General features: G+C 41.6%; 1 protein-coding gene across 1 annotated transcript; it reads left to right on the top strand.

The window, feature by feature from the left end:
- The first annotated feature begins 17,381 nt into the window (after nt 1–17,381).
- Nucleotides 17,382–19,266, top strand: LOC147443732 (uncharacterized). Its single transcript, XM_086527719.1, has one exon. It carries the CDS (start codon nt 17,523–17,525, stop codon nt 18,927–18,929), a length of 1,407 nt encoding a protein of 468 aa, XP_086383845.1. The 5' UTR covers nt 17,382–17,522; the 3' UTR covers nt 18,930–19,266.
- Nucleotides 19,267–23,503: the final 4,237 nt, after the last annotated feature.

Raw genomic sequence — 23,503 nt, 5'->3', positions numbered from 1 at the left:
TAATATTTTTATTTCAGCCATTCTTTGGAAAATCTATAAGAGTCTTTATGGATGATTTCTGTATTTATAGTTGTAGATCACTTCACTGCCAAAAGGTTGAAGAGGGGCTGAAGAGGCTCCATCAATTTGGGGGACAACTCAACCTAGAGAACTGTCATATTGGTGAAGCTCAAGTGGTTTTGCTAGGCCATGTGGTTTCTTCACAAGGTATTCAAGTGGATCCCTCTAAAGTAGAGGCCCTTTTGTCATTATATCCACCAACAACAACTAAGGAACTAATGACCTTCAACCACAAAGTGAGGTACATGTCTCGCTTCATCCATCTTCTAGCAGAAGCCATCGCCCCTTTGCATAGGTTGGCAAACCAATCTACATTTGAATGGGGGAGGGAACATGCAAAATTTTTTGAGGAAGTGAAGGGCATTCTTAGCTCTCTCCCAACCCTAATGCCACCAGATCCAAAGGAGACCTACTATGTCACTCCAAGTGTAGGTTTGGAAGCAATTGGTGTTGTTTTGATGCAAAAAGATCCTAAAACATCATACATGAGGCCGATCTATTTTGTAAGCAAGGTGATGACTCCTACAGAGAAGGAATACACTGAAATGGAGCAAGTGGTCTTTGCAATCTTGTTTGTGGTAAGGAAGTTTCGTTCGTATCTTCTTCCTGTGCCATTTGTTTTTCTCACCTTGGAGCACGATCTACCATATGTAGTACAACACATGAGCCTCTCATCTAGAATAGCAAAGTGGGTTCTTGAACTCCAAGAATTCGAATACACTTTCCTTGTAGAAGATAGCACAAGAGCAAGACATGCAGACATTCTCACCTACAAAGTGAGAGAAAGGGAAGGACCACGACTACAAAGAGAGGAAGGCTCAAAATAGTTCAAAGAGAAGGAGATTGATAATGCCCATTCTTTGTGCTTGGAGCTTATCAATGCCAACATGACAAAACAGCAGGGGGGATCATCATTTTGAACCCACAAAAGGAGGTAATGGTTAAAAAAGGTATCACTCTACCCAATGTCCACTCTAACAATGAGGGTGAGTATGCTGCTCTAACCCTTGGGTTAGAATAATGAAAAGAATTAGGCATACAAAGACTTATTATAAAAGGTGATTCTTTGCTAGTGGTCAGGCAAATCCAAGGGACTTGGAGGTGCAAGAATCGTACATTGTTTGAGTGGCTTAGTAGTGTAAGAGCTTTGATGAAGGGTTTTTAAGCAACACAGGTACATCACATTGTGAGAACTCATAACACGGAAGCATACTTACTTGCAAATGAAAAGCTTCAAATGGCGGTAGGAGGTGTGAAACTTTATGAACCCAAATATCAAGGTCAAGAGGAGCTAAAAGACATTATTTTCTTCCTACAAGCAGGTGAGTGTCCCAAACACTTAGACAAGGTGCAAAGACATAGACTAGTTAAGAAGGCCACACCTTACCACGTGATCGGGGATGACTTATATCACAAAGGGAAAGATTTGGTCTTGAGGAGAGTACCATGTGTGCAGGAGAGAGAGAAAATTCTTCTTTCATGTCATGATGATGTCTGTGGTGGTCACTTTTCTCAAGATATTACAAGTAGGAAGATTTTACAAGCAGGGTATATTTTGGCCGATCTTACATCGAGATGTCCAACATTGGTGTAAGGCATGTAAGAAATGCCAAATTGCTCGGGATAGATGACTAACATATGACCCTCGAGTCCCAATAATATCTTATGGCCCTTTTGAAAAGTGGGGTGTGGATGCAATAGGTCGCCTACCTTGTACTTCTACAGGGAAAGGTTTCATCATCATGGGTGTTGACTACATGACACGATGGGAGGCAGCAACAAGCACAACCCGAATCACTACTGAAGAGGTATCAAAGTTTATTTTTTATCATATTTGTAGTAGGTTTGGAGCACCCCTAGAAATCTTGATCGAGGCCCAGGTTTTAGGGCTGACCTTCTGAATGATCTCTTGAGGAGGTTAAAAGTGAAACACTTGCATTCCACACCCTACTATCCTCAATGCAACGGATTGGTGGAAAAAGTGAATGGAATGATATGTAAGATCATTTCTAAGGTGGTTGTGGACCGGCCTAATGATTGGGATCACCATTTGACTGCTTCTCTTTGGGCATATAGGACATCTTTCAAGGTATCTACCCAATTCACCCCTTTTCATCTAGTTTATGGACAGAGGCACTTCTCCCCATTGAGGTAGAGCTCTCAAGCTTGCGCATTCTTGCAAGAGTGGAAAAAAAACCAAAAGAGGTTCTACATGAAAGGATCTTAGATCTCCAATGACTTGAGCTAGATAGAGAAGAGTCCATTGATCACTACATCACCCAAGCTACAAGCCAAAGGGACCAAATCAACAAGACGCTCAAGGGGAAAGGATTGAAAGAAGGTATGTTGGTTCTTCACTATGATAACCGACTTGATACTCGACTTGACAAAAAGTTTTTGCAAAGATAGGAGGGACCTTTCATGATAAAAACAAAGTTTGGGAATGGTAGTTACAGATTAGCAGATATATCAAGAAAACTCCACAAGACCAAAGTCAATGGATGGAGATTAAAGCCCTACTTTTGATGTATCAATCCGTTGGTAGGAAGTCATCTACCTACATCATCTAAGCTCCAAATTGGCATGGATCCATTTGGCTTGGCAAATGCTCCACCTATTTTTAAAGCTTTGATGTGCAAAGAAGACCCAGTCTTGGAATCTGAACATACCCAAGACAACCCTTCCATCTCCCATTTATGGGATTGAGGTAATAAAAAGCAGGTCTAATGGAGTAAAAGAGTGCATGTCACCCCTCCTATTATTAAGAAAAAAAGAAAAAAAAGGAAAAGGAAAAATGAAAAAAAAGAAGAAAAAAAAAACAAGAAGAAGAAGAAGCAACACCGTCCTCCTAAAGATTGAATATCTCTAGGCTTGGGGGAGGGCTAATATGAGTGGCATAAAATGGCAACCATCTTTTTGCAACATTTTTCAGCCTACTCAACGTCCTCTTCCTCATATGTGTATATATTTTTCTATGCTATTAAGTTATCTAGAGTAAATTCCCTCTCTTCGTTTAACCTTTGTGGCGACACATACATCATACTCTTCCCAAAAATGTCACCTTCGTCATATATTTATATTACCATCCTTTTCTTTTTTTCTTTGTAAATAAAATTAGGCGTACAATAACCAACTATCTACCTCCAAACTTTCTTCCTTCCCAAAAATGTCACCTTCGTCATATATTTATATTACCATCCTTTTCTTTTTTGCTTTGTAAATAAAATTAAGCGTACAATAACCAACTATCTACCTCCAAACTTTCTTACCTCTTGTAAATTAGTAGTAGAAAAATAATATATCCATATTCCATCCCATATAGATGAATTATCATGCAAATCAACTCTCCACTTGTCTTTACCAAAGATTATGGTCTAGCTCTACAAGTCTTCTATGCCCCCTACATAGGTGGCCCAATATCTCTTAAAAATATACATATAGTTTTTCTCCTTTTCAAAAGACTCTAAATGTATATTCTTTTCACAAGAAAATAAGATTTGGCTCTCCTCTCTTTGTTTAAGCATCATACCCTTTTGAAAAAGCATCATTCCCCTTGGATGCATACTACAAGCAAAGGGCCCATACAAGAAGACTTTGAAGCAAAAGGTTCCCTAGCCTAGTGTGGACCTTCCAAACCGAATTCCTTGGTGCATGGGCATGAAGAATAGTCCAAATTTATATCAAACATGTTGAGAAGGTCAAATTTTCCTTTTGAAGCATGTCATCTCGAGCTACATGTAAAAAGTTATGGTCAAAACAATGTAAATCTGTCAGAATTGCAGCAAAGGGGAACTGTAAATCAAGTAAATCAAGAGGGTGAGATCTTATCTTGCCCTTACTCATCTTCTAGAAGAGCAATGAGAGTTCAAGGTCACTTGCATGTGATGGGACCGACCTAAATATGCTTCTAATGCCAAGATAGATAAGTTGAGATACCGCGCAGGACCACCCGTAGGGCCTCATGGTGGGGCCCACATACATTATGCACCCCTATGGAGCCTTCACGGTCTAAAATGCTATTTTTTGTCAGTAAATAGTCCATTTTATGTCCAATATTCAATGAGTGGTCAAAGGAAACTTAATTAGGTCTAATCACTCACCCTAATTAAGTGTAGCATAACCCCACTCTTGCACAACTATAAATAGCCCCCCTTGGAGAGACTCAAGGACACACACCTATATTTTCAAATCCATGTTGTTCGTGATCAGTAGTATTGAACTCCCAACTCTCCCTGTTTCACATCCTCCCTCCTAACCCTCGTCTTGGAGGAAGTGCAACTCTATCCTCTACTCTTTCTATTCTACAATACTCTTACTCCATCAACCCAATAAATAATTGTAGCACCTCAATAATTTTTAAATACATCATGATTTCTCTCATGGTTATGTTAATGATCAATAAATGATCTTTGAACAATCAAGTGCTCGCAATTCCTGATGGTTAGCCAGCATCTTTCTTCCCCTTAAAAGTGTGCGAGAAATCAAGTAAGTGTCCGGCTCTCAATTTACCACTGGTTTGTTTCTCCACACTTATTCAATTAGTCTAAAGGAATTTCTCACTCCAACTCTCTTTTGCTTCATTACATATGAATGTGGCTACCTCTCATGGTGATTTTATTTGTCACGGCATTGCATAGATGGAGATGAGCTCTGTATGCAAAGTGTTTTAGTTTGGTGTAGGTGATTCCCTTGTGTTTTTTGAGAAGCAATTCTTGTGCACATAATTTTTTGATGAGTGCTTGAGAGAGGAGGAGTTTGGATATATCATGGGTATTCTTATGGGGAGAAGGTGAAAGTAATTCCACGAATTGCATATTTACATTTGATGCATGGCATTGGGTTGCACAATTGTTGATGGTGTCAAGCGTCCAAAGTGTATATGGAGTAAGGGGTTCTCAAAGTGCGTTGTCTGAGTGGGTGTGTAAAAGTGTTATTTGATTGGTTTCCTTCTCCGCTCCCAAAAGAAGGTGGTGCCCCAAGTAGTGTGCATACTTCTCTACGAACATTTTGTGAGGGTTGGCCGACTGGTTTGGGTTTAGAGGCCCCATTCAAAAATCTCACTCTCACCGTGAGACTTTGAACATGTGGGGATGAGAACCATTTCCCCATCCATGAAAAGTTTATGGGAATAAAACATGGTTTGGACGATCAAGGCCCATACTATATGCTAGAATGGTTTTTATGGCTCATACATCCAATTTTAGCGTATTCTATGTATTGGGACCTCCCAAACGATATTGGATGGCCACAAAAAATTTCAAGGGTAAATGTGAGTACTATTTTCCCACTCGTACAAAGATGTATAGCCATCCAAACTACTTTGGGTGGTCAAGGCCCATACTATGCAATCAAACCGATTGTATGGCTCGTACGGTCCATTTTAGCGTATAATATGGTTTGGGACCACCCAAACCATATCGGATGGCCATGTGACTTTGCACGGGTGGGTTTGATATCCATTTCTCCACCCCTACAAAGTCTCATGGACATCCTTCTAGTTACAACATAGGTGGCCCTGTCAACGCTACCGGTCTCTTCATGGTGTCATCGACCATGGCATTGTCAACTTCAATCTTCATGCACCTATCGACCCTCACCAACACATCCATCATGTTGGCTCACCTATCCATCAATGCTGCCATTGTTGCACCCGTGTACATCCCGTCGGCCTCGTCAACGCTACCTACCCCGTCACGGTGGCACCATTCACTCTGTCCTTCATGCACTTGTCGACCCTCTACAAGGCTCACCCATCAATCCATGCCGCCCCATCAGCCTCACCATGCACGGCTTGTCGACTGTGTCATTGCTGAAGGTGCCACGAGAAGCATGTGCGAGTGCAAGTGCGAGAGAGAGAGAGAGAGAGAGAGAGAGAGAGAGAGAGAGAGAGAGAGAGAGAGAGAGAGAGAGAGAGAGAGAGAGAGAGAGAGAGAGACCTGCTTTGGGTGGAGCGCACAGCAGTGTTATCCTATTGCAGGTCCTTATTCTGTTGTATTAAAGAGTAAGTGTATACATGGGTTAAGTTAGTAGATGGGTTAGTAGTAAGTGGGATGTCCGGCCGGTTGGCCTGAATCCCAACAAGGACTATCGACCTTGAATGCCCCGTTACGGTGTAGGCGATGGTGGCATTATCTACTCCATGATTTAAGCACCCGTCCGCCTGTCCACCTCCGTCAACCCGCTCCATCCTTTCATCGAAGACTTTCATGGACAACCCTTTGGTTGTCCTCCCTCAACATAGTCGGACCCAACGGTGCACCGACCTCGATTGGCCCCGTCATGTTTTCATCAACAATGATGTTGTCCACGTCGTGCTTCATATACCTGTCGATCCTTGTTACATACTCAGAGCGTCAGCCCAACCGTTGGTCCGAGCCATCCTGCCAATGTGTCCATGCCCTCGATTATCCTCTATCGACGTAGTTGGCTATGTCATGATGGAGTCATCGGTGGATCCATCAAGCACCCATCGACCCTCATCCGTGCGCTCGGCTCCTTCATTCACCACGGGTCTTGTCATCGTCGCACAAGGTGTCGGGGGTGATAAATGCATCATTTTCACTGTCAACCATCCATGGCAAACCTTCTCTTGGCCTTCCCCCAAAAAGGGGGGTTTCCCTTGTTTGCCGGTCCGCAGGGTTCACATGCAGCATGGGGTTTCCCGACGATGGGGTTCATGGGTACCGTGGGGTTTTTTTTAGACTGCGGGGTTCATGCCTGATCATGGGGTTTAGGTGCCTTGGACCATGGGATTGCCATGGTTCTTGGGGGGTTTGCCAGCCCACGCCTGATTGTGTACAATTATAAGGGAAGTGGTGCTCGATTGAGACGGGAACGGGGCACAATGCGGAGCGAAGGACATATGAGGTGAGGCAACGAGTTCCCCACACCCCTCTTGTGACGTTGGGATGCAATCCCCCCCTTGGGCAAATGCCAAGGCTACCTTTCGAGTCTCACGACGGTCGGCGCGCTCAGGGTGACTGACAAGGCTTGGTAGGCGATGAGTGATGGCGAATCGTGTCCAGGTCTGGGACATCGACTACAATGAGCTCCCGCTGGGCAGCGATGTAATCGAGGAGCACGGTGAGCATTTTTTCCGCTGCAAGCTACGTGTGGCTTGTATCGCTATGGAAGGTCCAAAACCCATGTGCATAAGTAAACCAAAAGCTCTTTTAAAAAAATCATTCTTTCTTGTAATCCAATGATATTCCAAATATAATAGAACTTAATTATTAATTTACACTTTTAAAAAATAAAAAATACATGAAAATAGATTTGTTTTGCTTAAATTACCATTTAAATAATTAGGTTGAGGTATCTTGATTTTTATTTTATTTACATTTATTTTAAAAAAATGACATGGCTATTGAGGTGACCATACATGAATAACATGGTCATCCATGTGGCAAGCTGATGTGGATGATTGATGACATGGAATGGATAGGTGGAAAGATGAGGTGATGAATGGGATTTCATATGATGACATGTCAAAATGGTGACATGTAACGATTAGGTGGCAAAAAGGAGGTGATGAGTTGGTGAGGTGGCAATGTGGCATGCTTAGTGGCTCATGAGGTGGCGAGTGATGTGGCAAACCATGCAAGCAATACTTGGTGGCTCATGAGGTGGCGAGTGATGTGGCAATCCATGCAAGCAATACTTACACTTGGCATGTGAGGTGGTGGATGACATGGCACTTAAGGTGGCAGTGGAGGGTGGTGGATGAGTTGGCAATTAGAGTGACATGGCAAGCTAAGTGTTACGGTCAAAGTAAATTGTGATGATTAGGAAGGTGAGATGGGGTGATAACATGGACCTTCGGTGATGTGGTGGCATCCTTGTATAAGGTGGACTAGCTAACTAGGATTAAGAGAGTAGGACCAAGCCATGGTTAATTGACAAGTGTCAAAAATTTTAGGTTTGGTATTTTACCAAACCTAAGGAGGCACACCTCAAGTGAATGGTGCATGTGAAAAAAATAAAACAATGGAAAAGTGTCTTTCCTTTTCTCAAATTGACTCAATTTTTTTTTTCTATGAGGACATTACACTAAGAGTTATAATATATATTTATTAGATTTAAAAAAAAACTATATCAAGATCCTCTCAACAGTCTTTGTTATTTGCTAAGGTAGACCTTTAAAAAATGAACCGTTGCAGTTTAGATTTTTGCATAGTCACATTCCTTGAGTCATAATCTATCAAAATGGTCGATGAATCTTGCAAAATAAGTTCTATATCATTAAATATCTAGTGTTAAAAAAATCAAGTTTTTGTAATATAAATTCTAACAAAGGAAAATGAATATTAATTATGAAAAGGTCCAAAAAGATTATCAATAAATCAAGTTAAATTTCTTGCCAAGTGACCATTTGATGTGCAAAAGGGTATGTAAAGAAGAAAAGTCCATAAAAAGTTATGTCTTCATCAAGGTCACAATGCTGTGATGACAGGCTGAACCAGATTAGTCCTTGCACAATAAAATTGCCATTTAGATGTGAAAAAATGAAGATAAAAGCTATTCATTTTGTTTGCAACTATGTGCTTTGTGTGGCTATCAAATCTTGACTCTTCAAAGGAATTGCAAGCAAGTCAAATGTACATAGTATCTTGGTGAGGGCAACTGTTGAAAGTGGTACACCTTATCATGCATACACCCATCCATGGCATATAGATGCCATTGCACACACAAGTGCACCTCTATGGTGGAAGGAGTATGGTGGGGAGAATTGGAGCTGCAACCCACTGCAGTAAGGGTTTTATCTGTTGGAACATTAAATGGAAGCTATGAGAGAAATTGGTCCGTATTCGGCTTTATGCATACCAAGAAATGAAACCAAATTCACCCTACATGGGTTGCTGATTTGGTCTGTGTTTTTTGCAACATGAGACTTATCCATAAGCCAATGAACATTGCAACAAGAGCATCACAAAAGCACTACGGTGTCTTCCAAACCCATGAAGCTATAGTTGTGAAAGTTGATGATGACGATGATATGAAATGGGAGATAGCTTCAAAATGCTCTGATATAGATGAAGTAGATGATATGGTTGGTGTGTTTCATATAGACAAAGATGTGTGACTTAAGTCCTATAAGTTTTGTCCGATGTGATTATTTGAAAATTATGAAAGATAGTCATGCTATACTACTTGATGTTCGCCTCTCTCTCTCTCTCTCTCTCTCTCTCTCTCTCTCTCTCTCTCTCTCTCTCTCTCTCTCGCCTGCGTGTGCACGTGCTGCGCACACACGCATACATAAGCTACTTTTGCATTAAGAGTCATAATTATAGTTAAATACAATACAATTTTGAATTGAGAATAACAAAAGGGAGAACTCAGGGGGTAAATGAAACTTTGTGATTACAAAAATTGTGGCACTTCGCATTGGCTTCTTGAGAAAGTAGATAGGGGTAAAGTGAGCGAGGTGCTCAAGCCAAAGATTGTGTCAGCTCATTAAATAGTTCACCTACGTTGAGCTCAGTACTTCCAGGACAAGGAGAAGGGTCTGTAAGTCCTTGTTTGTGAAGGACTAACATTTTTTGGCAGTGGTCTGTACAACGATGCATATTGTTACAAGGCTTGGGCCTGTGATAGCTCTATCTGAAGCTCAAGGATTCTACCGTGCAAAATGTCAAGTGTCTCTCCTTAGATTGTAATATTTTTCTCTTGGCTTGCTAATGCAACGAGCATCTCGGATTCTTCAAGAAGTAAAACTACATGACATTTGTGTGCAGGCATTGGGTTATTGGTGTTACTTGCTGGCAGTTTGTCTGCAATCTGGACCATGCCCAATGCCAGAATTCTTAGGGCGTTCTGACCAATTTACCCTCCTCCCAAGGATATTGTAAACATAGCACTGCTGTATAAAGTAGAGTGACATTTGGTTATTTTTTGGTATACTTTCTCCCGTTGTATGAATCTTCGCGTAACAATACTCGTACTAGCTCTTTGTGCTCCAAATATGATAGTTGTACTCGACCTGGTTCCTTTGCATTTCCCGTTGATTCAAAATAGTTTATGTTGCACAAAGTGGTTTGGGCATAGCTTCCTGCACTCTTTGATATTGAGAGGCTCTCCTTGCAACCCAGACTCGTCCTCTTTGATTCTAGAAATAGCTTCGAGGTCTCTCTTGGCCATAATGCTCTCTCTCTTCTTTGTAGATCGCTTGAGCTTCATTGTGGTTAAGTTATTCTTCCATATCTGTAAATCAAGTGAATATGTCATCATTAGAAAGTCGAATCCTGAAGTTAACAAGTCATTACATTTAAAGCGCTTATTGAATATTACTTATAATCTTGAAAGAAAAAGACAAAATAACTTAATCATCCTACAAGAAAGAGATATAATATCTATCACCATGTCATAGGAAAGAGACAAGATAACTTGATCAGTTATATAATTTACACTTGCAACTAGAGAGAAGACAACAATTAAATCATCACTTAGGAGGCACACCTCAAGTGAATGGTGGATGTTAAAAAAAATAGAACAATGGAAAAGTGTCTTTCCCTTACTCAAATTTACTCAATTTGTTTTTTCAATGAGGGCCTTACACTAAGAACTATAACATATATTTATTAGATTAAAAAAAAAAATTATATCAAGGTCCTCTCAACAATCTTTGTTATTTGTTAAGGTAGATCTTTAAAAAGTGAACCGTTGAAGTTTAATTCTTTTTTGCATAGTCACATTCCTTGGGTCATAATCTATCAAACTGGCCGGTGGATCTTGCAAAATAAGCTCTACATTGTTAGATATATGGTATAAAAAAAACTTTCTTTTAAATATAATTCTCACAAAGAAAAATGAATATTAATTGTGAAAAGATCAAAAAATTATCAATAAATCAAGTAAAAAATCTTGCCAAGTGAAGATTTGATGTCCAAAAGGGTAAGGAAAGGAGAAAATCCCATAAAAAGCTATAAGTATTTCTTCATCAACGTCCCAATGCTTTGACAGGCTGAACCAGATTAAAATCTTTTCATTGTGTTTGCAACTATGTGCTTTGTGTGGCTATCAAATCTTGCCTCTTCAAAGGAAGTGCAAGCAAGTCAAATGTACGTAGGAGTGGCAAAAAAGAGGTTTTTTTTTTTGCTATCTTGGTGAGGGAAACTGCTGAAAGTGGGTACACCTTATCATGCATACACCCATCCATGGCATATAGATGCCATTGCACAGTGCAGCTCTATGGTGGAAGGAGTATGATGGGGAGAATTGGAGCTGCAACCCATTGCAGTAAGGGTTTTATTTGTTGCAACATTAAATGGAAGTTGTGAGAGAAATTGGTCGGTATTCGACTTTATGCATACCAAGAAATGAAACCAGATTCACCCTACATGGGTTGTTGATTTGGTCTCTGTTTTTGCAACATGAGACTTATCCATAAGCCAATCAACATTGCAACAAGAGCAGCACAAAAGCACTACAGTGTCTTCCAAACCCATGAAGCTATAGTTGTGAAAGTTGATGAGATGACGATGATATGAAATGAGAGATAGCTTCAAAATGCTCTGATATAGATGAAGTAGATGATATGGTTGGTGTGTTTCATATAGACATGTGTGACTTAAGTTCTATAAGTTTTGTCCATTGTGATTACTTGAAAATTATGAAAGATAGTCATGCTATACTACTTGATGTTCGTCTCTCTCTCTCTCTCTCTCTCTCTCTCTCTCTCTCTCTCTCTCTCTCTCTCTCACGCGCGCGCACATGCACACATAAGTTAATTTTGCATTAAGAGTCATAATTATAGTTAAATACAATACAATTTTGAATTGAGAATACAAAAAGGGACAACTCAGGGGGTAAATGAAACTTTGTGATTACAAAAATTGTAGCACTTCGCATTGGCTTCTTGAGAAAGTAGATAGGGGTAAAGTGAGTGAGGTGCTCAAGCCAAAGATTGTGTCAGCTCATTAAGTAGTTCATCTATGTAGAACTCAGTACTTCTAGGATCAAGAGATGTGTCTGTAAGTCCTTGTTTGCGAAGGACTAGCGTGTTCTGGTAGTGGTTTGTCCAATGATGCATATTCTTACAGCTTGGCTTGGGCTTGTGATAGCTCTATTTGAAGCTCAAGGATTCTACCGTGCAAAATGCCCTCCTTAACTTGTAAGATTTTTCTCATGGCTTGTTAATGCAAGGAGCGTCTTGGCTTCTTCAAGAAGTAGAACTACATGACGTTTGTGTACAGGCATTGGGTTATTGGCGTTACTTGCTACAATTGATTCCTTTGCCCGCTGATTCAAAATAGTTGATGATGCACAAAGTGGTTTGGGCATAGCTTCCTGCACTCTTTGATATTGAGAGGCTCTCCTTGCAACCTGGACTCATTCTCCTTGATTCTAGCATACACAAAAGCATGTCTGTTGACTAGTATAACCCGATATGCTAACTAGCATACAAATTAACACTCATGCCACTTCCAACTTTCTATACTATCAACAAATGAGGTAAGTCAACCACCTTAATGCTTAGGGTTACTAGCTTAATGAGTGTGAAAACCAACCCTCAATATGCTACCATTGTATTCGTATACTGTTAACAAGACAAAAAAGTATGCCAACATAGCACAAGGTATGGCCCCAAAAAATAAAATAGTACAAAATTTGTAAACATTACTATCTAAGACAAATTTAGGAATTTTGGGAAAATTTGCAAAAATTTGAGACAATTCTAGTCTCTTGGAGCTAGGTCAAGACCTCTTGCAAAGGAAGAGAAATAGGACTTCCAAAAAGTGTATAGTGCTTGTGATAGCCATCTGGATAGAACTTAAGTATCAATGCTTATCTTGTGTAGGCGTCAAAGGAAAGCGTACACGAGTTTTAACATGGACATTACATAAAGTCATGTTTTTGCTATCCACGCTTTTAGATCAAGCCCTATAGTCACCATATACTATTTGACAACATACTCCGTCTATGCTATTTTCATTGAGTGGAATCTAGAAAGATTCCATGTTGTTCCCCATCTGCAATGAGCTACTCTCCTCACAGGTTTCTCCCCCACCTCACCCTTGGCCCAACTCGGCTGCCTGTACTGCTTTCCCTTCTAGATCGGACGCATTGCTACCCTCATGCACACCAATCGCTTGTTGATCCATGCAGGGACCTCATGCATAAGGGCGTGCATAGCAGAAGAGGTTGTGGAGGACACCACTAGATAGCACGGCAAGCTGATGCACGCTCGAACCGGTAGGTTGTTGCAGGCCAAGCAAGGGAGAGGAACAGGGGAATGTCCGAACCAGCTAAAGTAGTTGAATTTCTTTTGAACAGGCCCTTCTATTGCACATACTCATTTGCTTCATGCCGCACGCAAAACATGCGTGTGCACACACACAACAACTGCATTGAGTTGTTGAAAAACATACGGGGCTCTCTCTGAATGGATTTGCGCCACCAACCTATGAGTTGTCTCACTCAGTCCATGCTCACCTGACAACATGCCTCCCTGCGTGCACACCCGTAGCTTTGACGAGACGAAATTGACTTCCTATTCCCGCAAGAGAGATCGACTCCCTGCCACCTTGTGTGTGTGTGCGAGAGAAATATCTGGCGCATGGAAAGAGCATGAGTTATAAAGAAACATTTTTTTCTTTTTGCCTTTTGTTTCGTTTTGCTCTCTAAAACTTTGTAGCTTTTCATAAGCTGACAGATTGTTTATCAATATTGCCTTTTTCTCTCAAAGCCAGAGAAGCATCTCTTAAGATTCCTATTAATAAACTTCTTTGGAAAATTGGCTGGACCTACTCACCATATACTTGAATTGTAAGAGCTTCAACAACTTGGGCCTTTGATTAGTCTTGCAAGTAACAACTTGCAAGACAAAAAACTTAAGAAATGCACAACAATTACTTATTCCCTACAAGGCCAAAGATACCATGGGGCTTTGAATTGAAAGAATTTCATGCCTTTGCTCATATGTGACAACCCTTGAAGCTTGATTGAGCACTAGATTGTAAACTCTGAACGCTTCAATACACGACAACAAAATCAATTTCCACCACATAAAATAAGTTGTTTTGAGAACAAAGTGGGCATTCATGTGGAAGCAAGACAAGAGCTAGAGATTCAAGGAGCTTGTACACATTGAAAATGTCTCACACTCCTAGATACAATTGGGCTACGCATATTCATGGCTCAAACTTGAGATTGAGCTACAAATGCTCCCTAGCAACACTTGGGTTGCATATAAGTGTGGCTCAAACTTAGGCTTGGAAGTGCACCTAGAAATTCTCCCATAGCAATGCTTGTGAAAACTGCTCACACTTATGGACTTCACTTGGGCTATACATAAGCATCGCTCAGTCTTGAGTCTAAGCTACAAATGCATCCTAAAACTCCTCAACTACACATAATCGTGGCTCAAACTTGGACTTGAGCTAGAAATTCTCCCATGAAAACTTGTGTGAAAACCGCTGGCACTTTTAGATGCATTTGGGCAATACATAAGCATGGTGAAATTGAAAAACATAGCCTACACATAATTCCAAGCTCAACCTTGGGTTTGTGCCCTTCCATAGCAATGCATGTGAAGTTGTGGACCATAAACAAACTTGAAAATCATAGTGGGCGAACAATGTGGTCCATTTAGATTCTCCGTCAAGTTCAAATTTGAACTTGGCACCATGGTAGCTGCCATCAACTTTATCGTGAACTATGGCCACATAGATCAAGTGCACATGCTACAACCAACTTCACCACGGTAGCTATGCACCTCAACCCGACAATGGCAAGAAGACCTGCAACACACAAGAGAGAAGGAAATGCTCACACAGATCAGTACGACAACCAATGGCAGAGGGTGACACATTGACGAGAAATGTCCTAGTAGCTATGGACCTCAACTTGGCAATGGCGAGTAAACGTGCAACATGTAAGAAAGAAGGAAATGCTCACGTAGTTCACTACAATTGATGATGGAGGGTAACATATTAACGAGACATGTCTAGGTAGCTATGCACATAGTGTCCTGCACACTCATAGAAAGTTAGTACATAACCTTCCGAGCTCCCTGGTTCCAATCTTTGAACGTCTTTATCTGCACAACACTTGCACCTTCCTTTGGTAACGATGGTGCTATATCATGCTCTCCATCAATGTAGTCCCATTAACCTTTACACATAAAGGAATTGGTCATTTTGAACTTCCAAGCATGGCAATCTAGTTAAGCCCATCATTGTTGGACGACATGTTTCCAACCCTTCACCAAGTCTCTGGGCAGCCTACTACTAAAAATAGTCAGTTACCACCTATAACCACAATCTACGTACAAACACCTTTTTCACAATGCCAAACAATATTTGTGAACATTGCAGCCGAGCCGAAGCTTTCTGCACCTCTAAAATGCAAATTTGTAGAAACCCGAACCTTATCATTTCGGTATGAGACTACACTCTAGCTCCAAAACAGGTCGAATCGAACTCGAAATGAAAAACCGCTTGCTTGCAGAGTCGTAGTCCAAAGGACTGTATAGAACTTTGAGATGCACAATTTACAAAAGGAATCACCTCAATTGTGATGATGGCTCTCGTGAATACCGAGGCCGCTTCCTAGGTTACTCCTGCTTTTACTGCTCCAAGCTCCTCGGACACAATCAAGCTCTGCCATCACTCTCGTAGGTAGACTAGCTCGGTGTAGTTTAGTGGACCGTGGTAGTATCACTAGTAAAGGTATGTATATCCACCAAAGTGTTAGTGATGATGATTGTTGGTGATAGTCATCTAGGAGTCGTACATGTTGAGCCTGATATCTCAACATGGAATATCAATATGCCAATCATCCATAGATGGATGGGTAGCTTACAGTATTAATCGAGTGCTAGAGAATATGCTAAGAGCGTACGATAGCGAGAAGCAATCCAATTAGAAAGATACCTCTCTAGTTTGGAGTTTGCTTATCATGATGCAAAGCATGCCGCGACTAGGTTTAGTCCCTTCATGCTTAAGTCAAGTTTTCCACTCGATCACTAGTTATGGTGGATTTGGCTCCTAATGAGGAATGACAGCAAGCTACATACTTAATTTTATGAGATTTGTTGGCATGTCACTTTCACAGAAAGTTGAGAAGAGGCATTCTTACATGTTCCAATACCTTTCAAAAGTTTGAAAGTCGGTCATTCATTTAGTTACCTATCTTAGTTGTGGTAACTCGTTTAAAATACTCGAGTGAGTTATAAATAGAGTCACACACTATTGTATTCAAAGATTTACCTCTAAATTTTAAATTTGAAGGTGAGAGAAATTTAGGGTGAAAACCTTCATATATGGTCAATTTTAATTTTACCTTTCCACGGTTTAATTTTTTTTTATTCCGAGCACTACCCAGTGTTTGGGAAAGTATTTTTTCCTAGACGGACGGGTTTCCTCCTTGCCTAGATGAAAACTGGTAACAATAGTAGCACTGTTTAGATTTGCAGGATTTTTGGACTATTTTCTTATATATTTTACCGGTTCGCCTTCCCTTTGCCTTGGTTTGAAACCGGCTAATCTTTATTTTCAACCGGCTCAAGGCTAAGCTGAGGCAAACCTTTCCCAAACACTTACTGCCTGCTTTTGAAAAACGTTGATGCTACGTGTATGCATCTCGCTTTGTGAAATATGCCTTAGGGGACAACTCTACGAAGGGGCGTATAGGAGTTGTGACGGCTCGTTGCCCTTGAGTGAGAGTAACGTTAGTACACTTTCAACATGAAAGACGCTAAGCCAATCGAGTTATGCACCTCACCCTTAGCCCTCCCTCCCTTTTACGTGTCACGGGATGCAAACCATGGGAGCGACAATCCATTTTCAAATTAGGGTCGCTGCTGAATCTAGGCGGTCGATGTGTAAAACCTAATCTCAAGATCTCGAGATTAGTGCAGGAAAAACTAATATCGGGATGCGAGACTTAATCTTGAAACACCTCACGCCTCGCACCCACAATTTGGACCCTAATCTAATGCCATAACCATCACATCCGCATTTGTACCTTGCTTTAGATGCGAGAGTGTGCGATTATAATTCCGAAAACACTAATGTCAACATTTTCAAAAATTATTTCGAAATCTCGAAATGTATTTTGACAGAATCAACGATCGAAATTTAGTAGCGGCCCCAATTTGAATATGGGCCATCGAACCCCGTTGTTCTCAGCCCAGTACCTTTTCAATACAAAAGTAGACACTGCATTCGTAGCCTTCGACAGTCTGAACGTGTCCTCAAGCATATGGCGAGAGAGTGCTTTCCCACTACTCTTGTTTAGCCTAAGGGCGCAGTAGTCAAGACTCGCTTAAACAAACAACCACGAGAGAGGGAGCCAAGAACATGATGCATGCAGCGGCAAAATAACCTCTCTGTGCTTCCCCCCCACACCAAACCCACACACAAGGTAGCGTGGGCTTCTCTCTCTCTCTCTCTCACACACACACACACACACACACACGCACACACACACACGAAGCGCAAAGGATCAATGCTCTCTCGACGATGACATACAGTATAGACAACATAGGTACAAAGGCGCTCATACCAACCAAGGGGACGGTCCGCCTGCGGCTGCTCCTTGCGCTGCTCTGCATAGTGGGTCTTCTTTTGATTGCATTCTACTCAGAAATTGCTCAAGTGCTCAGATTCTCTTTGTTGCAATCCACCATAATTTGCAGCAGCATCACAACCGATCAATCATTAGCACACCAAGATAATGTCTCTGTTGCAGCTTGCACATGTTCAAATACGAGCACCGACCTCCTTACTCTATCATCTCCTTCGACACAACCTGATGATGAAGCAGCGAAGCAGTGGTTTGCCAACAAGTTTTGGCATATGGAGAACACATTTCCTCTTTGCTCCATGGACAGCTGTTTCAACTTCTCAAGATGTGCAAACATGGCCAATTTTCGCATCTATGCTTACGGTCCTCCCTACTACGAGCCTCTGTCGTACCTCGCTGCTCTAAACTCCACACCATGGCTGACAACAAATGCTAGCGAGGCATGTCTCTTTCTTGTCACGATGCCGACGCACCATGTCAGGCCCTGTCCGCCTCATCCGAGTACACTCCCACACTGGAATGGTGGCCTCAATCATGTCATAGCAACTCTTGCAGATAGGTGGTCCATCACAGCCCCTCCTCCCCACACCATCGGCAATGCGTCCGTGCTCGCCTCTTGCTTGTATGAGACAACACACCGCCCAGGGTTCGACATATCCATTCCGCTGGCAGGTAAGACACATCTAACTCATTTACAGAGCTTGAAGCCATGGGACAGAAAGTATTTCCTCACCTTCAGGGGAACAAGGTATTTGGGGCACAAGGAGGGTAATTTCCGAAGCAATCCGGCCATGCGTGCGATGCATAATGGGAAGGATGTGGTTGTTGCAGTCACTTGCAATCAAGTGACAAACAATGAGATAAGAGAGCAAAATCCTGATGCAGGGAAAGGGTGCGATGAAGATGAGTCGCGCTTTAAGCGGTATGGTTTTCGAGAATTGATGAATTCAACATTCGGGTTAGTGCCGGCAGGGAGGTCGCCATCGTCGTATAGGCTGATAGAGACGATGAGCACAGGGTCAATTCCGGTGCTTATCAGTGACAACTATGTGAAGCCATTTGAGGGTCTGATACAATGGCATCAATGTGCTCTGCAGTTTCCAACGTCGGAGATAGCCAGGATTCTACCGGCGCTGAGGGCGGTGTCAAGGGAGGAGATGAAGAGGAGGCAGCGGTATTGCCTCTTTATCTACGAGGAGTACCTCAAAGACGATGTCGCTCTTGTGAGTGCTGTTGTCAAATCTCTCAAGTTGAGGTTCTATGGCATGCTGCCTCAGTTCAATGAGGCCTTGCCAATCCCCCTCAGCGGCTCGAGCAAGGAGATGAAAGTTAGTAGGTTTTGAGGATCCCTCCAATTTTCTTGTATCACCTAAAATGCATGCATCTCTTAATCCTACTTAGGTCTCATGCTTTGTTTGTGACGTGTGTGGAGATTTTGGGGTGTGTTTGATTTAGTTCAAACGTTCTAGACCAAAGAGTGTACGTGCGAAACGCAGTTCCTTTGAGGACTTAAACTACCCTTCTGCCTACTAAGCAATTGGCGGATTGGCTACCACTCTCACCAATTCGGAGATTTTCTTGTCGTCCTCGAAGGTCAAATATGACCTCTACTAGACGGCCAAACCTCCTTGTATGGATGGAATCCTGAAAAACTAACAAATTTCTACATATTTGTAGAAATTTTTCTTCTTTTTTTTTGGCTTGTCGCAAAGGGGTATGAAAAAGGGAAGATTATTTTCAAAAAATGTACAATTTTTTGATTGGTTGGTTGGGAGAGAAGATATTCATTATAAAGATAGAGCTTAGAAGACATTCATTACAAGCATTTTTTGAAATGGTGGGGCACATATTCACTTTCTAATTAAGAAAACCCGTACACTAAAGAGACAATGCGCATTGAATATACTCTAACCCACTCCACTCGCACAAAGAGAGAGAGAGAGAGAGAGAGAGAGAGAGAGAGAGAGAGAGAGAGAGAGAGAGAGACCTATGTAGACCAAGGCATCCCTCAACCTGCGGACTGCTCCTTCCTCGCCTTAAAATTGTAGATTGCTCAGGAGCTTCTCCAACCCGCCTCACATCCCTTCAACTGTTGTTACAACATCCTTCCCTGCTCTTATGTTACCCCTCCCCCCTCAAACACCTCCAATTGCTACGCCCGCATAGTGATGAAGGGATAGAAGAAGGGAAATATGTAACATTTAATGGCCTAGTAACTTGTGTGTAGCGGAAAATAGCATGAACATAGTGAGCATTTCATTAGAATAGATTCCTAATGAGATTAACAAGAGTGCTTGGGTGGAGAGAGCAACAAAAATCATAACACCTAGTTAGATAGCATGAACAATACTTCAAAACAGAGAAAAATTAAGCAATTGACAACAGCTGAGGATCGGATTTGCATGGATCCGGTCCCCCGTCCAAAAGGCTTTGTATTATGGTTTCTCCCATCAAGAGAGACATTTTACGATACAATTTCTTGTGTCCTTCAATACTAGCTAGTGCAATGAAGATGGAAACTGCATGCACTACGCAAAATGTTTATCAAACACAACATCAATTCCCTCACGGTCTTAGACCCAAGACCTCACACACCTTTGAAGATGGTGAGAGCTAGCGGGGTATGAGAGTAGATTGAGAGGAAGAAGGAGTATTCTTACGAGAAAGATGTACATCTCCTCACATAATCACTCATATTAGCATATCTTAGCTTAGTAATTAGCATGGTAGAGGAGTTGAGCATGCATTGAAGCTTGGCTATTTGCATCACAAAGCCAAGACTTGTTGGTGTAGGCCTTCCTTCTCACAAGCTCGGAGTAGGTGATAAGCTTTCCATTAAAGCTTGAGAAGGAGAGAGAGTCTTCTTTACTTCACACATGAGCTTGTGTGAGTGTGTGTGATAATTCCTTGCAAAAATCAACCCCCCCTCTCTCTTGGTCGACCCCCCTTGCTAATTACTCATGCTAGTATCCTATTGGACCTCCCCAGGCTTAGCCAATGACAATTAAGCAGCATAAGTGATAGCCTTCTGACATGTGTCCCCCTTTCCCCTTTTGTGAGAGCTTTAGGTAATTTAATAATTCAATTAAACTCTCATTGGACCCCTTTGCCTCCTGGCCAATAGGAATCAGACAAGCCATTGGGCTGTTGAATGCTCATTGGTCCCCTTGGGAGAATATCCAATAGTCTTCTAGAGAGCTTAATTCTTATTGATTCTTTTATTAAGTGTTTTAAATTAATTAAGCTAGATTTACTCTAGCCTAATTCTCATTGGTCTACCTCCAAGGCCATCCAATAGGATTTGAGTACACCTTGTGGGCATCTGGGCTAGGGAGCTGACATGTGTTCCTCTTTCCCCTTGTGTACAAAGGGAGCTTGTGTGTAAGTGTATGAGTTTCTCTCTCATCCCCTACTTCTTGGGATCTTCCCCTCCTATGTAGGGCTTGACAAAGACTTTTGAGACACACACAAAGCATCCAATTTTCCCTAAAGTTGACAATTGGACACAACCTTTGAATTTTGGAACCTTAGCATTTTGAAAGTCTTAATGGGATGAACCTTAAGGTCTTTTAAGCCCATTGTTGCACATAGCTCTTTTGCAGATGGGCCCCCCTTTGGATCCCTATTTTCTCTCCTTTGGATCCCTACTGTGGCCGGTTTGCTAACTTAACCAATATTCTAGCTTTTTCTCCCCTGGCACTTCCCCATATTAAATGATCAGTTTAACATGAGAAAATCATTAGGAGAATTAGATATTGATTATTATGACAAAATCTGCCTTCACACTAGCTTTATATAATGGAAACTATGTGGCCGTATAGAGTAGAAGTCCGCCAACAACCATGTAGATTACCTGTAACTCAAACAATTTAGGGGTGTCAAGAAGGCTTGCAATCGCCATCAACGAGAGAGACAGAGAGACTTCTACAGAGCATCGACCACAAGCTTTTAGAGAGAGAGAGAGAGAGAGAGAGAGAGAGAGAGAGAGAGAGAGAGAGAGAGAGAGAGAGAGAGAGAGAGAGAGAGAGAGAGAGAGAGAGCAAATGTACATGTGTGAATGTCCTCTGTCTATCAAAAAAGATAAAATAATTCAAACTAGTACAGAATAAAAGAAAAAGACTTCTGGTGGATGATGGGATCTATGGGGATGGGTGGACCTCTAGTACTAGGGATATGTGCATGTCTATATGCTCAAGGTAGTACAACCATGCAAATGTATCAATCTAGCTAGCTCCATCCTATGCTAATGGGGGGATGTAGAATATAGTACATGGGAGGGTTGGGAGCAAGGGCTACCCTAACGGACACCACTAGGTGAGCCATCATATGGGCTCGTCTCTCCCCAGCAGCTTGATGTGCTCAGGTTTGGATCTCCTCGATCTCTCTACTGTGGAGCAGTGGGGCATGGCATATGGTAGCACACGGGCATTGTCTGGCCCGGCTCACCTTAGCCTGTAGAAGGGTGACTCCTCAATAATCGTTAGTTCTGCATCTTTGCTAAAAGTGGTGGTTAAGTGCTTTTAAGTGATGAAGCTTTACAAGGAGATACCACATTCTATTGGTGTAGCACCACTTTTTAGGAGTGTAGCACCAGTTTTAAGTTGTGTACAACAATTCACATCAGTGTAGCACAACTGAACAGTGGTTCAACCCACTTTTATGTGCTGGAGCACCACTTTAAAGTGGTGAAGAAACACCAAAAGGGGACGTATCACTAGAAAATAGTGGTGTAGCAAGACTTTTTAGTGTTACCTAACCAGTTTTAAGTGGTTGAGAACCATTTAGTGGTACACCACCACTTAAAAATTTTGTAGTACCACTGAGAATGGTGCAAAAATCATTTCAACCACTTCTTATTGTTGATAAAACAAGTTTAATTATGGCTCATTACATACTAGCATGCATTCTTATATGTTTTTACAGGGAGGTGGACAGTACCACGAGTGGCAGGTTACCCACTCAAACAAAATTTTGCTTCACCAAGGAAGATTTTCATACCGAATATGGGCTATGCTTGGTTGGCCAGGATCCGAAGCTCCTATGTGATGATGATTTCTCAAATGAGGAGTGGCTTAGTGTATGGCTTTACAAGCGCCACCAAAAGGAGAAGATGCATTTAAAGGGGCTGAGGCGTGAAATGTATGAAGAATGTCTCCTACTATACCACAAAGTATATCAGGGAGCTCCCCCAAACAACGAGGTAGACGTGCATTTTGCACATGGATTTACTTGGTAGAAGTGCAAGGCCGCTGAAGATTCTGAAGGTTTAGTTGCATGGGCTGTGTATGATGAAGGTGTTATCAAAATGTTACGCCAACAGAAAACTTTAAATAGAAAAGTGGAGAAATGGAGGTCCACAAACGGTCCATGTCTTGGAAGCGAGCGGAAATTTAATGCAGAAAATATGCCTAATTACACTGACAGTACTTGCACAGGCTTTGACTGGCAGACATACTCAGGTGGACATCAATTTTCAGGGCAGGCTAAGGAGGAATTTCTAAAGAAGCGGGCCTTTGGCTCGATGGGAACATTTGGAATGTCAAATGTTTCCTCGACTACATTTTCTACGTCAACGGCTGCTGTAAGCAGCTATTTCTAACATGAAGGCTAATGCTATTGAAAAGTTAAAAGAGAAGCAACAATGTCTCGAAGCAATAAAAATTGCTTTAGATCAATCAAAGATAAAAAGAGATGAGCAGGTTGGTTTGATACGAGGCGCCGCCAAGATCGTAGAGAGACTGAACAAGGATATGGAGGAACTCAAGTTGCATATGTTATAGAAATGATATTTTATGATTTATTGCAGTTGACAGGTGGAAAAGACTAGACCGAGCTAGGCCTATGCGAATGGAAATATATATTGTACATTTTATTATCCAAGTGCTCTTTATGAGCTTTGGCCATTTATGACTGGCAG

Source organism: Adiantum capillus-veneris, chromosome 13, assembly GCF_014529385.1.
Source record: "Adiantum capillus-veneris isolate H3 chromosome 13, ASM1452938v2, whole genome shotgun sequence".
Taxonomy (NCBI): domain Eukaryota; kingdom Viridiplantae; phylum Streptophyta; class Polypodiopsida; order Polypodiales; family Pteridaceae; genus Adiantum; species Adiantum capillus-veneris.
Note: the sequence above shows the minus strand (reverse complement) of the source record. Positions and strands in the feature narration are given on the sequence as shown.